Source organism: Mytilus edulis, chromosome 10 (assembly GCF_963676685.1).
Source record: "Mytilus edulis chromosome 10, xbMytEdul2.2, whole genome shotgun sequence".
Classification (NCBI taxonomy): Eukaryota; Metazoa; Mollusca; class Bivalvia; order Mytilida; family Mytilidae; genus Mytilus; species Mytilus edulis.
In genome coordinates, this window is record NC_092353.1 from 77,855,678 (window position 1) to 77,869,976 (window position 14,299).

The 14,299-nt window shown below is 35.2% G+C and overlaps 1 protein-coding gene across 1 annotated transcript in view; it reads right to left on the reverse strand.

Moving 5' to 3' along the window:
* The window catches only part of LOC139491937 (uncharacterized), a 219,071-nt gene that overhangs the window by 21,227 nt on the left and 183,545 nt on the right, over nt 1–14,299 (reverse strand). Inside the window, exons 15-16 of the mRNA XM_071279883.1 lie at nt 13,795–13,938; nt 11,905–12,042 (exon numbers count right to left, since the gene is read on the reverse strand). Coding sequence (XP_071135984.1) covers nt 11,905–12,042; nt 13,795–13,938 — 282 coding nt within the window. The remainder of the gene's footprint in view (nt 1–11,904; nt 12,043–13,794; nt 13,939–14,299) is intronic.

Here is a 14,299-nt window from a genome sequence, read left to right on the forward strand (position 1 = left end):
GAAACATGTGAAAAGTCACCATTAAATTAACAGTGCTTCTGAAGCTTTTTTCTAATGAGATGATTAAGAACAATGCAAAAGCTGAGAATCAATTATTCAAGCACAAAACTTCGCAACTTTGTTTAACACCCTTCTATAGTTTGTTCCAGTATATAAAAATTAATTGATGTGATATGACGAACTAATTTATACCACAAAATATATGTGAGTGACTTTCTCCTTACCTGGTACAATGGTCTTAAAACACATTATACGAACAAACTGATAAAATCGATTGACAAGCCCTACTTTGAGACGAATGAAAAGGACGACAGATGGGGAAATGATGGACGGATAGAGGGAATGAGGGGCATTAAAAACCTGGACGTGTCAGGGTACGTGCATATTCCTCACAACAACAAATGGCACAAAGTATATATCTGAGGGCACATGCGGTTAGTAACCGCTAGTTCAAAACCATTAACAACAAATGAAAAATAGCATGTATCTTAGACTAAAATTGGATAATATTTTTTTTGTTATCTCTAGGAAAACATCAAACATTATATTATTGACATGTCTGTCAGGCATGGGGTAATCGTAATCAGTAATCGTAATCAGCTGTAATCGATTACATTTTGCAGTGTAATCCTATGTAATCAGTAATCATGTCATTTCTGATTGCAAGTAATCGTAATGTAATCGATTACATGGCAAAAAAGAGGTGTAATCATGATTACTTTAAGATTACTTTAAGATTACATTGATAAGATTACTTGATGATTACAAATCTTGTATAAATATGAAAATAGTTTTTCACACTCAGTTCCTATTTGGCTGTATTCGTTAAAAATCTTGATAGACAAGATGAAAATAAGAAAATGTAAAGCTTGAATGAAAAATCATGAAACTAGTAATCACAATGATGGGGCCTTGTTTAATGTGATCATCTATATATATAACAAATTTTTATAACCAAGTGTTTTATTTTGTTTTAACAGTTTACAAAAAGAAATTTACTGTCCAATATTTCTTTGTGAAATTGAGCTCTTATGATACAAGAATATGCCTTGAAAGCATTTGTTTTCCTTGATTGAAAACTTCTGATATTAACTCCAATTTCATATTAGTTTACCCAATATTTTTACATAAATACATTGAAATTCAAATGCAGAAAACACTCAGTTCCTATTTGACTTTGATGGTCGGCATAAATATATAAGACCAATTAATTCAAAATGGAAGTTAAAACCAGGTTTCATTTATTGACAAAATTGAATGAATTTTATTTTCCATAAATTCGTGTATAATATGTGCTTTCTTATTTTTATTCTTTATTAACTTTATTAGCCTTAAGGCTCACCAGTATAAACAAGTACATTTTGTACATGTACAGTGTATACATGTACATATGGCATAAATATTGCAAACAATATGCATAGTAAACAATAGGTGACGTCAGAAGTTTCATCAATACAATAAACTGTTGCTTAATATAAAGAGAAATGTATAATCTTTCCTAAGTTACAAAACTGTTTTGTGTTTTCACCTGACAATAATTCTATTAATTTCAATTAGATCAAGTGTTAAAAATAACGACAATCAACCACTTTTAACTTTATTGATATCGTTATTAAGACAATAAAATTTTAATACCCAAGCCCACCCATTGTTTGTTTAAAAAAATGGAAGTAGTGATTAACACCTGTAAAAACATTAATGGATGTGTCAATTATGTCCCAACAGACAATAAAACAATACTTAATTAAGTTAGTTTTCCTTATTTTCAGTTTTTTTGTTAATTAGGCAGTTGGTTACAATTTGTAGTTAAAAATAAAGTTACATCTTTTACATACATGTAGAGAAAGGACACTTGTCTATAGCTATTTTATCAAATTACACATGTTACACTGTAACTGTAACTGTCTTGTCTATAAATTCTTTTAAAAGATGAATAAATTAAGGCTTTTAAAAAAAATCACCAAAATAAGCGGATAAAAAGTTATAAAAAAACTTTGATATAGCAATATACAATGTAATCATAAGTAATCTAAAGTAATCATGATTACAATAAAGAAAAGTAATCTAATGTAATCATATGAAATAGGGTGTGATTGTAATGTAATCGATTACATTTTAAAGTAATCGACCCCATCCCTGATGTCTGTAAAATTTCTCTATTATGTTACCTCAAAAATACCGAAAATTTAAACTTTTATATTTAGTCCAGGGGATATCAGAATAATTGATCACTTTATGGTAAAAGCATGAAAGATGGCATAGTGAAAGATTAAGGGGTAAAGACAAAATTCAGATATGGAGCCACGAAAAAAAATCCAATATGGCCGCCAAATTCTAGATGGCCGACATAAGTATAACATAATTCACTTGATGAAGTCTTCAATTTTAATGAGTTCAGAAGATGTCACAAACTTAAGGAAATACAACTTAGATATGTCAATTATTATTTTTTTAAACCTTATTATACAGAAATCATCAAAATGGCGTCCAAATTCAAAATGGTGCATCAAAATGTCGACGTTGACAGTTTTCGAATGTTATAATACACCAACATTGTGTGATAGAAAGTTACCAAATCCATGAAACTGATCATTTGATATCGACAAATGCCTACAATGTATCATTAATGCCTGGGTGCATAGATAATATTTTCAAAATTGCGACAATATTCAAAATGGCGCCGTTTAACATGTCAAAATTTGACGTTTGTTTTTATATATGGTATAAAAATGATTGAAAAATGGATCATTATTTCAATACAAGCACACCACATCTTCCTATATCTACGTATATACAAACATATTTTTATTAAATGTAACAAGTGACTTTAACTATGAAATAAAAATGGCCGATACAACTCAAAATGGCGTCTTTGACGAGTTCTTATTTTTCACAGTTAATGACCTTAAAAGATTTCACAATTTTCCTGAAATGAAAAAAAAACATATGCAGTATTGAATCAGTGCAAAGAGTATTTCTTTTTTAGAAATGAGATAAGAAATAAAAAAAATCACAAGTAACTATTTAACATAACAACAGATTAAAATTATAATTAGAATATGATACAAATGCAGGAAAATCAAAAGAAAGCACAGTCTAATCAGTTTCTCTTTCACAGTTCGGTGAGCAGTTGCATAATGCTGTGCATTTTAATGCTGCTTTCAAGAATTTACATGCTCCTCGACATCCTTTCTTACATCCACAGTGGATGAGCTCTTGGCATGACATTGGAGCTTCAGCAAACACAGACCAGAATGGTACCCAAGTACCATCAAGTTTTTGTCATCCAAATAAATATGGTGATGGCATACTTGGATTTGCAAATAAACAATTGACCCAAATAACACTACCTTGGTAAGCTGCACGTTTCGTATGTTCATTGAAGAAATGCATCTCGTGTTGGAGGAATATTGTCAATTATTCTTGTCTTCTGCGTGAATAACTGTTTTCTTAACTCATTCACCATATTAGCTGTACTAGACCGATCATACAAAAGCACTGCATATCGTTATATTACTTTTAACTCTTTTAAAATTTCCACCTCATTTGGATTTTCAATAACCTGCAGAAATGCTTCTGATAACTCCCCAGATACGGACCATGTGTCCCAAGCTGATTTCTTACCTTTCCCAGAAAAAAGCTGAGACTTTGTCACAACCGGTAAATGAGTGGAACATTGGAAAGACTTTCAATTTCATTGCAGCGCACAATCCATCAATTGAAATATATAGGAATTTCTTTCCAGTGCCAAAACCTATCCACAGCTGTTCAGCCATTTGAATTCCCCCTTTAATGCAGCTGGGAATGAGGACATATCAATTCAAAGTTCTCCTTCAACTAATGGGATATTTGGTTCGCTGAATCTTAGTACAGCTGGATGAAGATTTCAATAACTCTCTGGTAAAAAAAGACACTCTCTTTGACTGGCATTTCAACATAGCCTAGGTTCAGATTGGTGATTTTTTTTAACAACGCCTTGAACATCCTTTGAAATATGTTGGAATAAAGATATACATTAACCATGGAATATATCTCTTAACGAGATACTGCTTGGATTGTGATCAATGTTGTCTTCAACAGATGAAGCAAATACATTTTGTAGTAAATTGGTAGGGCAAACTGTTCTGGAACTTATTCATTATTTATTCTTCATGTGATCATCATTTTATATTGTTAACGTTTCATTGCGTACATCGCTTTATGTGCGCCAGTTTTAGGAGTTTTATAAAGGACAGTGTAGGAATCCGCGTTACTTTCCCCTCTCTTCTAATGACGTAAACTGCTCAGCGAGTCGTGTGCACAACTGCAAAGAACAAATCAGCGGACACGTTGTCCAATTCGTGGCTAACCACAGCGTGAACTACCTTTAAAACATTACAAATCATGTCTTTACATTAGCGATCAACTGTTTTAATATATTTCTCTGTGTTATAAAGAAACTATGAACATTTTACCGTTCAAACTGTTCGTATCTGCGATTACACGATTTAATTCAAGACAGAACCCGACGTGTGCAAGAATATTCATATTTTTATTATTATAAAGAACTATAACAACTTTATATATCTACGAACTGTTTATCCGTATTTTTAATGGACTTTAATTATCATTGAACATATTGTAAAATTGTATTTATATTAATTTTGTATTTTCAATTTTTCACCATTTGGATTGGTAGTGAAATAAAAGTCAGCTCCTGATTGTTTTATCTCTACCTAAACCCAGTCGTCTTGGTTACACTCACTGGTCAGGCCAGTATAGTAAAAAAACTACAACTTGCCTTTTGTTTTTCTTGGATAACGTACGCCACTCCACGACAGTCAACAGACCAACTACGTAGTTTCAACGACAACTTTTTGTGCTAGTAAATTGACAACAACTTCTCTACACATCTCCTGAACAGGAAATACAACGAAGCATCGTTCGTAGCTGTTACCTTGACACTACGCAACACAGCTTGTGCGTCCTAGGCAACAAACCAACAACGTTGAACGAACATTGCCTACAAATAGTTGATTGACATCATGGATCCCAGTCACGTTGAACAACAAGAAGAGGTTCAGCCCCCGGAGAGAAATGTCACTGAAGAACCAGAAGAAAATCCGTCTAAAACAACAAATTTAGATGAAAACGCCGAGACTAGGCGAGTACGCGACCTCACAGAAAAAGGTAAAGGCGTTTACACAGAAAAATGTAACAAGTTCTATCACGACTTAGAGGCCCTATGGTCAAACCTAGATTCTCAGTTATTAGAAACGGCCAAGCCTCCCAACGACCTCCAGCAATTGTTAACAGCACAAGATAAAATTGTACAAGCCTGTACTAAGTATCGCAGGCTCACAGACGAGTACTTGACATTTCTGAAAAATACAAAAACATTAGACAGCCTTCAAAACATTGATACGTGCAAATTCTCAACGGATATCCGAATGTCTAAAGTCAAACTGGCAATTGAGACTTTACACGAGCATCGCCTCGCCCTAACACAGGCTAAATCCACTAGAACAAAGACCTCAAAGGGTAAGAAAAGCTCGCACAGCGGTAGCTCTAACGTGTCAGACATGTCAAGCCTGGCACGGAGAAAAGCATGCCCTTATCTTACAACAGGAAGCAATGTTAGAAGAACAAGCCCTGTTCAGACAAAATGAAATGGAACAGGAAGCAGCACACAAAAAGGCTGAAATGGAACAGGAAGCCAGTCGTAAACAGGCAGAAATGAAGCAAGAAGTCGCTCAACGTAAACATGAGGCCGCACAGAGAACAGTTCAGCTAGAACAGGAGGCCGCTCGCAGAAAAACGCAATTGGAACAAGAGGCTATGCACAGGAAGGCTCAAATGCAACAAGAAGTTGCACGAGTAAACCGTGGAAAAGCCGAGCTGAAAGCCAAATTTAACCTTCTTGAAGCACAGAGAGAAGCTGCAGCCGTTGAAGCCGAGGCTCGTATCCTGGAATACGATGACAGCCAAGCGGTTAACGATCTCCCTGACGAAAAGGAAGACCCGCTCCAACGTGTGCAAAATTTCGTCAATAAACTTCCTGTATCAACTGTTGTAAAGGAAGTAACAGGACCTCAAACGAAATTGAGCTGAGACATGAAGCACCAGCGTTCGTGCCATCTGTGGCACTGAACCTGCCACCACACACACCTGAGGTCTTGCCTACACGTGCTAAGTCACCAGATGTTAATGTATTCCCAGATCTGGGAACAGTAACTGGAATAGGAAAACAGGGCGTTTCAGCTAAGATCCCTGTCTCACAGCAAAATCAAGGCATTATAGAAGAGATCCCTGTTTCACACCTAAGACAAGGAGTTATAATAGAAGAGACCCCTTCTGCACACCTGCAGCAAAACAATCCTACGTTAGAGATAACCAGATTTCTCCTTCGCAAGGACTTGCTGTTCTCCCGGCTAACAAGCTTTAACGACCAGGCAGAATCATTTCATACATGGAAAGCCAGCTTTAAAAATGTCATAGACGAACTACAAGTTTCAGACTCAGAACAGATAGACCTACTTATTAAATGGCTTGGACCAGAGTCAGGTAAACATGCCATGAGTATAAGGGCATCAAATGCCAGCAACCCAACAAGAGGCCTACACAGATTATGGGAAAGACTGGACGATCGATATGGTGCTCCAATAATGTTGCAGACGTCTCTCGTCAACAAACTTGACAACTTTCCAACACTGACAAATAAAGACAACTCACTCCTTTACGATTTGTCAGACATTATCTCAGAAATAGAGTATCACAAAAAAAAATCCCAAGCTGGGATGTTTGCTAGCTTACTTCGACTCGTCAAAGGGGGTAAATCCTATTGTGGAAAAACTACCATACGGACTCCAAGAAAAGTGGATAACAAGGGCTTCAAGATACAAGTCTAAATATGAAGTTGCCTTTCCACCTTTTACAGAATTCTCTGCCTTCATCAGGGAAATGAGCAAAATTAAGAACGATCCTGGGTTCATCTTTGGTTCAAAGGTAACACCAAATACAAAAGACGCTACGCCAAGGTTCACACCTCAGACGTACTCTAAAGTCAACGTCCATAAGACGGCTGTTGAACGGCAAGCTGAAGACAGCAGTCAACAACAAGGTCTGTGTATCCTACACAATACAAAGCATACCTTGAATGAATGCCGAGCATTCCGAGCCAAAACTATAGAGGAACGCAAGGAACTGTTGAGACAAATCAATCTTTGTTACAAATGCTGTGATTCGACTATGCACAGAAGTCGTGATTGCAACGCGAGTATCAGTTGCAATGAATGCGGAAGTAAACAACACACCACCGCATTACACACTAATCGAGTGTACCAAACCAAAGGTGCACCGCCTTCACCGCCTAGATCAGTCGACGGCGGGGAGCAACTTGAGTTAGCTGAAACCAAGCTAACCTCTGTTAGTTCAACTTCCACAGATATCTCCAAAGACGGCAACAGCAGTAAATCTTGTGCCAAGATACTTCCTGTGAATGTCTTTCACAAAGATAATCAGGACAAAATAATTCGCATGTATGCAATTATTGACGACCAAAGCAACCGGTCTCTCGTGGCTCCTGAATTCTTCAGCCTATTCAACGAACAGGCAGAAACAAAAGATTATTTGTTATTCACATGCTCCGGCGGCAAGGTTACTTCCGGTAAACGAGGAAACGGCTTTGTCGTGAAGTCTGTACAAGACAATACTAGATTCAATCTGAACTGATTGAATGCGATAACATTCCCAATAATCGGAACGAAATTGCTACACCTGAGGATATATTGCAATATCAACTATTGCAAGAACTACAAAAACATATCCTCCCGATTGATGGAAAATGCAAAATCCTATTGCTCATTGGAAGAGACCTTATAGAGGCACATCATGTCCTTGATCAACGTCTAGGACCACCAAAGGCTCCATTTGCGCAAAAGTTAAACCTGGGTTGGATTATCGTTGGAGAAATACGCTCCGATAAGCAACATGTTCACCTTGAACTCACTACAAAGGAAACAAATCCAACTTGCAGTGTTATGAAACCACAGACAAAGATATTACCTGAGTGTAATAAAACCAACACCCAGTCAAATGAAATTCAAACTGATTCGTCTAAACTTTATCCCCGTTTACATGGGCAACCGAAAACGAAATCAGCGACTTCTATCGTCAGATTTGCAGAAGCCGAAAAGTTCACTTCGGAAACAACGCCACCAAAAGTGAATGCCGACAAAGAAAAGTATATCCGAAAACATTCAATTCCCATGGAAAGCTTCAATTCGCCTTTGGGTACGCAAGGACAAGAGGAAAGCAGAATAACCAATTCCAACTTAAGTCACAGAGAAAGGGAACATGGTACCGGATGGTCTACTGTACGCCGTAAACGTCAAGGAAAGCACCCGTCTCGCAAGACGTCCTCGTTAGATCGCATATCCGTGTCGAAAGGAGATTCTTCCATCAGAACTACAGCCATGGAGTTGGATCTTAAATCGCCGTGATCTCGTCGGAAACACCGCCATATCTAGGATAGAAGCTGTGAAATACCCAGCCTCCCGTTGGACTACTTCTAAGTGAATATTCGTACTGTTGTTATATATTTAACATTTTATTTGTTTTCGATAATAGAAAAGTGATGTCAGATAGACCTCAGACGGGGAGTGTTCTGGAACTCATTCATTATTTATTCTTCATGTGATCATCATTTTATATTGTTAACGTTTATATTGCGTATATCGCTTTAAGTGCGCCAGTTTTAGGAGTTTTATAAAGGACAGTGTAGGAATCCGCGTTACTTTCCCCTCTCTTCTAATGACGTAAACTGCTCAGCGAGTCGTGTGCACAACTGCAAAGAACATTCAGCGGACACATTGTCCAAAAGAACAATTCGTGGTTAACCACAACGTGAGTTACCTTTAAAACATTACAAATCATGTCTTTACATTAGCGATGAACTGTTTTAATATATTTCTCTATGTTATAAAGAAACTATGAACATTTTACCGTTCAAACTGTTCGTATCTCCGATTACACGATTTAATTCAAGACAGAACCCGACGTGTGCAAGAATATTCATATTTTTTATTATTATCAAGAACTTTAACAGCTTTATATATCTACGAACTGTTTATCCGTATTTTTAATGGACTTTAATTATCATTGAACATATTGGAAAATTGTATTTATATTTGTATTTTCAGCTTTTCACCATTTGGATTGGTAGTGAAATAAAAGTCAGCTCCTGATTGTTTTATTTTTACCTACACCCAGTCGTCTTGGTTACACTCACTGGTCAGGCCAGTACACAAACAATGACTTCTTGGACATAACGATGACAAGCATCATTGGCCATGGAAGTAAAAATTTCTAACACTCAGTCGTAGGAGACAGATAAGTTTGAAGAACATATCTACTATATCACGTTTTCTAGTCTTACATGGATCATGATTCCCAAATAAGCACAAACTGGAGGTGCATGATCTTTCATGTGACGGTTGGATAGTTTCTTTGTAGTTTCTCTATACATCAGAAGCTGTGCTATTGTTAATGTCGACTGAGGATATTGGCGATCCTGAATGTCGGGTCCAAACTGAATCATACTGTCCAAAGAAAACAATGACTGCGGTACAGAAGCTTCCTGATATCCCTTTAGGAAGGTTCCTTTTAATTCTGAACTTGATGCGAAAATATCTTTACGAACAAACGTAGCTGCTTTTGATATGTTGACAAACTCATTGTCAAAGTCTTCTAAGCAGACTCTCTTCAATGCAGGACCAAGGTCATCTTTGAAAGCAAGAATGTTTTCAAGACCTTGTTTGTAAGCAACTTAGTTAGGGAAATTACAATTCTATGTTTGAGTTGTGTACTATTAACTCGAGATGAAACATCTGCACCTAGACATGTTATTCTTTCCGTATAAAGTTTACATAGATCTGACAACTTGTAAACACTTATGGTCTCTTCGCATGACATTGTTTCATTTATATAAGAGAATAGTTTGGAAATGCAATACCATGGATATGACTTTCCATCGTAGATTCATTTTTCATTTTAATTCGAGATGCACGATTATATAAGGAAACTAAACATTTAGTGTGGTACTTTGCTTCCTGTGCAATTACATGTAGATCACCAGCACTTAACTTTGCAAGTAACAACGTGTCTTAATTTTACTGCATATTCTCTCGCACGTGTATCTTGTCCAAACGTTGAGGACTCATGAAGGGCTTCTTGGCCATTTTCATTACAGAAAAAGCACACAGACGGGTTACTGGTGGACTGAACGGAAAAGCTATGTTTAGTTTTCTTTTTAGATGTGGTTGCTTTATCATCTATTCTCGCATGTGAGGTTCGTTTTTCTGCTCTATTCAACTTTGTCCTGTTCAGTTTTAAGTTGCAAGATTTGTGCCAAGATGCCTTTTGGTCAATGAAGACTGTGCTATTCCAGATCCCTCATCTAAGTTTTCAATGCACACATTAATGCCTTCATGCATCAATCGTAATTCATGAAAACTTCTTAATATTGTCAGCGAAAGATTGATAACCAGCACCAACATTGACACGTTTAGAATCAAATAGGCATATAAGTTTTTTATCTATAATTTCTTGGCATAGGATGCAATTTGCCCAATCAATATTATTTGATTTAGTCGGTTTGTCATATTCTACACCTGATACCCTGAACGTCTTTTCAGTAGCCAAGTTGTAAGATCGTAAATTAATTTATATATTCCTTGTGGATAAATTCTGTATGCCAGACGCGTGTTTCGTCTACAAATGACGTATTAGTGTCGCTTGAATCGAAAAAGTTAAAAAGACAAACAAAAAGTATGTAATTCAAGATTTGATGACCTGAAATCCTGAAAGTTTTGCAAAGCACAAATATTTGTTGATTGTTAATAACTTTCTAGATATATACACAATATAGTTTCTGATAATAAGACTTTCGACGGCCATTTTGAATTTGTCTTCCATTAAGAAATTTTTTTTGAATGTTCCATATTCAGAAAAGATTAATTAGCATCATAACTAGCAATATGCAAAGTTTGGTGCTTTTATTTTCAAATGATCAATTATACCATATTTTTTTTGGACTCTGCCTCATGACTGTTGGCGGCCATTTTGAATTTATCGGCCATTATGGAATTAATTTTGATTGTTCAATATTCATTAAAGATTAATAAGCACCATAACTACCAATATGCAAAGTATTGTGCTTTTATTTTTGGACTCTGCATCATGACTTTTGGCGGCCATTTTGAAATTGGCGGCCATTATGATTTTTTTTTTTATTGTTCCATATTCAAAAAAGATTAATAATCATCATAACTAGCAATATGCAAAGTTTTGTGCTTTTATTTTCAAATGATAAATTATACTATATTTTTGGACTCTGCGTCATGATTGTTGGTGGCCATTTTGAAATTGGCGGCCATTGTTGAATTCGTTTTGATGGCTCCATATCCAAAAATGTTTATAAGCATCATAACTAACACTGTGCAAAGTTTCATGCTTTTACCATAAAGTGATCAATTGTCCCAAAATATTGGACTTAGCTGCTGGACTAATTGTTATGCCCCGTGAATCATAAAGTGTTGGTCAAAGCCCCTATTTGTTATAAGTTTTGAATAAGTCACCTCATAGTAAAACAGTTATAAGCTGATGACAACAAACTATCAATACACAAAACAGTTACATGATTTATGACGAACATCATAACGAATAGACTAACGTACAGACAAACACTCACACCGGGAAACGTAATGAATCTCTATTATCGATAGAAGCGCATGAGACTATTAGCTTATTTCAACACATTTAACAGACTTTATCTCAATTTGACATAAAGTTGGTGATGCAAAAAAAAGCCTTGTCCTTAATTTCAAGTACTTTACCTTGGTGCATAATAAAGTTTGTAAAACTTACTTTTAGTACAATCATATCCACTGTTTTCAAAGTATCCATTCTTACAATAACATCTCAAAGATGAAGTACATTCCGCCTTAGGGTCTGAACATTGATCAGCTGGCTGGTCTGCAGTACAAGTGGCATTCAGGGTTATCTCTGAAAATTAATTTTCATAATTCAAAAACTGAAGAAAAAGCTCAATCTCATTCTATTTCTTTAACATTTTTGAAGAAAATGTGGTGCTTATCATTATGGGAAAAGTCAGTTAGGCTCATGCACAAAGATATTGACAAAAAACAGTAGGTAATTTTCTTTTCATAGCATACAAAACAAATACTCTCTGAAATATGTTTAATTGTAATTACCTTAAATATATTCAACATTCCTTGCACAACTGTTCACATAATGAAACACGATTTTGATGCTTCCCTTTAATGCTTTAGAATAATAAGTTCATTATAAATTCATATTCATAAACAATTTTAGAGTCTAAGAAAAAAATCAGAATTCTAAGCTGCTTTATCATGTAAACTGTGATGTAAACTTTGATTTGAACTTTACTGACTATGCATTCATGCCTACCTCTGAAACCGTCAAAGAGAGGTCTCTCTTACAGCTATGACAGCTGAGAAGGAGATTTTGAAGGAACAACATTTCAGAGTTAAATATATGACCTGTTTTTTTTTCAACTCATGTTTTTAATTTATACAAGGTTACAGGTGATTGTTTCAGCCTTTTTACAATACCTCTGAGTCTCATAACTCATTTCATTCAATAGTTTGTTTTGTTGTGAGACTCACACTAAGTTAACTTTCAAATATTATACAGACCACCAGAGGAAATCATGAAGTTGATTGGACATGATGGGAAAAAAGGTTTATTAGGTTAAAATCTTTTATTCAAATCTGCTTGACTTTTCAATTTGAAGATATCTATTTCTTCTTCTTTACAATGCCTCCTGGTCCAGACGAAAACGTCTATCTTGTTGAAGTTGACATCGCAGAACTAAATTTCTATTACTCATAAATCGAACATAAAAACTACTGACCAAAGTTTTCAAATGATCGTCGATTGATTATCAATTTCTATTGAAAGTATTGAAAAAGCCAGAGAATAACGAAGATAGTTATTCAAGATCAATATCCGATATTGTGAGATTGTTTACTCCCTCAAGGGAGCGGACCGTCAAACAGGAGATATCTAGAACATTGTCGTTTGTTTGGGATTCTTCTGCTCAAAACAGGAGGGTTAGCAGGTATGAACTTGTGATTATAGAAATAAATATATGGAACCCAGTAACCACCAAAGACAACTGATTGAATAGCACATTAATTTAAGAATGTGTGTAGGGTATGAGTTAATTATCATGTATTGAATATTTTGGGAAATTTGAATTCTTTGATCAGCTATTCTTTTTTTTAAATTGACAATGGGATTTATAGTTGAAAAAAAGTAGAAAATATCAGGAACTATATTCTCTACGCATTCAAAGTTGCTTTGGTGGCAATGTCATCAGCGCGTTTTCACCATGACTAATGTTATATAACATCAAAAGAGTAAAATAACTACATGTGAAGATATCGCTTTTTATTTCACTGGGAAATCAATGCAAGCAACCAAATGTTCCTTTGATCTTGCTGACTGATAATTTCCTGTCTCAGCGGAGTTGAGTGATATAAAAATAATTGCTAGAAACCAAGGGAGCACCTGCCGTTGCTAATAAAATTGACATAAACTTGACAACGTAAATTTACAAGGTAAAATAGCGATAAACAGATTATCATTAGTCATCTTAACTTTATGGCTTTTCTCACTTTCGTCGTATCGGCTGAAGCCAAAAAATCAATGCCGTTGAGATGATGAACAATAATCTATACATATGTATATTTGTAAAATTACAAAACTTACTTTTTATACAGTTTCCATCTTTATTTTTGTAGAATGTATCTTTACATAAACATTTTAAATCAGTTGCACCTTTACACTCAGCATTCTCGTCTTTACACTGATTGTCTGGTCTATTAGCATTACATGAATTTTCCAATAACACCTCTGTATATAAAAATGATAACTTGTTGTGATTACCTTAAATTTAAAGATCAAATGAGCAAATATTACTAACTTTGATTCTGAGGATAATACTGAAAGACTGTCCAAAAAATTTTGTAAACCATGTCTTCAGTCCTGTAAATCAAGTATTCCCTTTTACCAGTTCCATTGACTGTATTAAAAAGGAACCTTAACTTTGTACCTGTAGAAAATTTGATGGATTGAGTATATATTGTACGTTTGTTTTGTTAGTACAACTCACAAATTACAGTCAATATTTTGAGAAACAATTTCAGAGAAGTAATTATTTCTTAAATTTTTATTATTTTCGTAATCAAAAAGCATAGAACACGACTGATGGTGT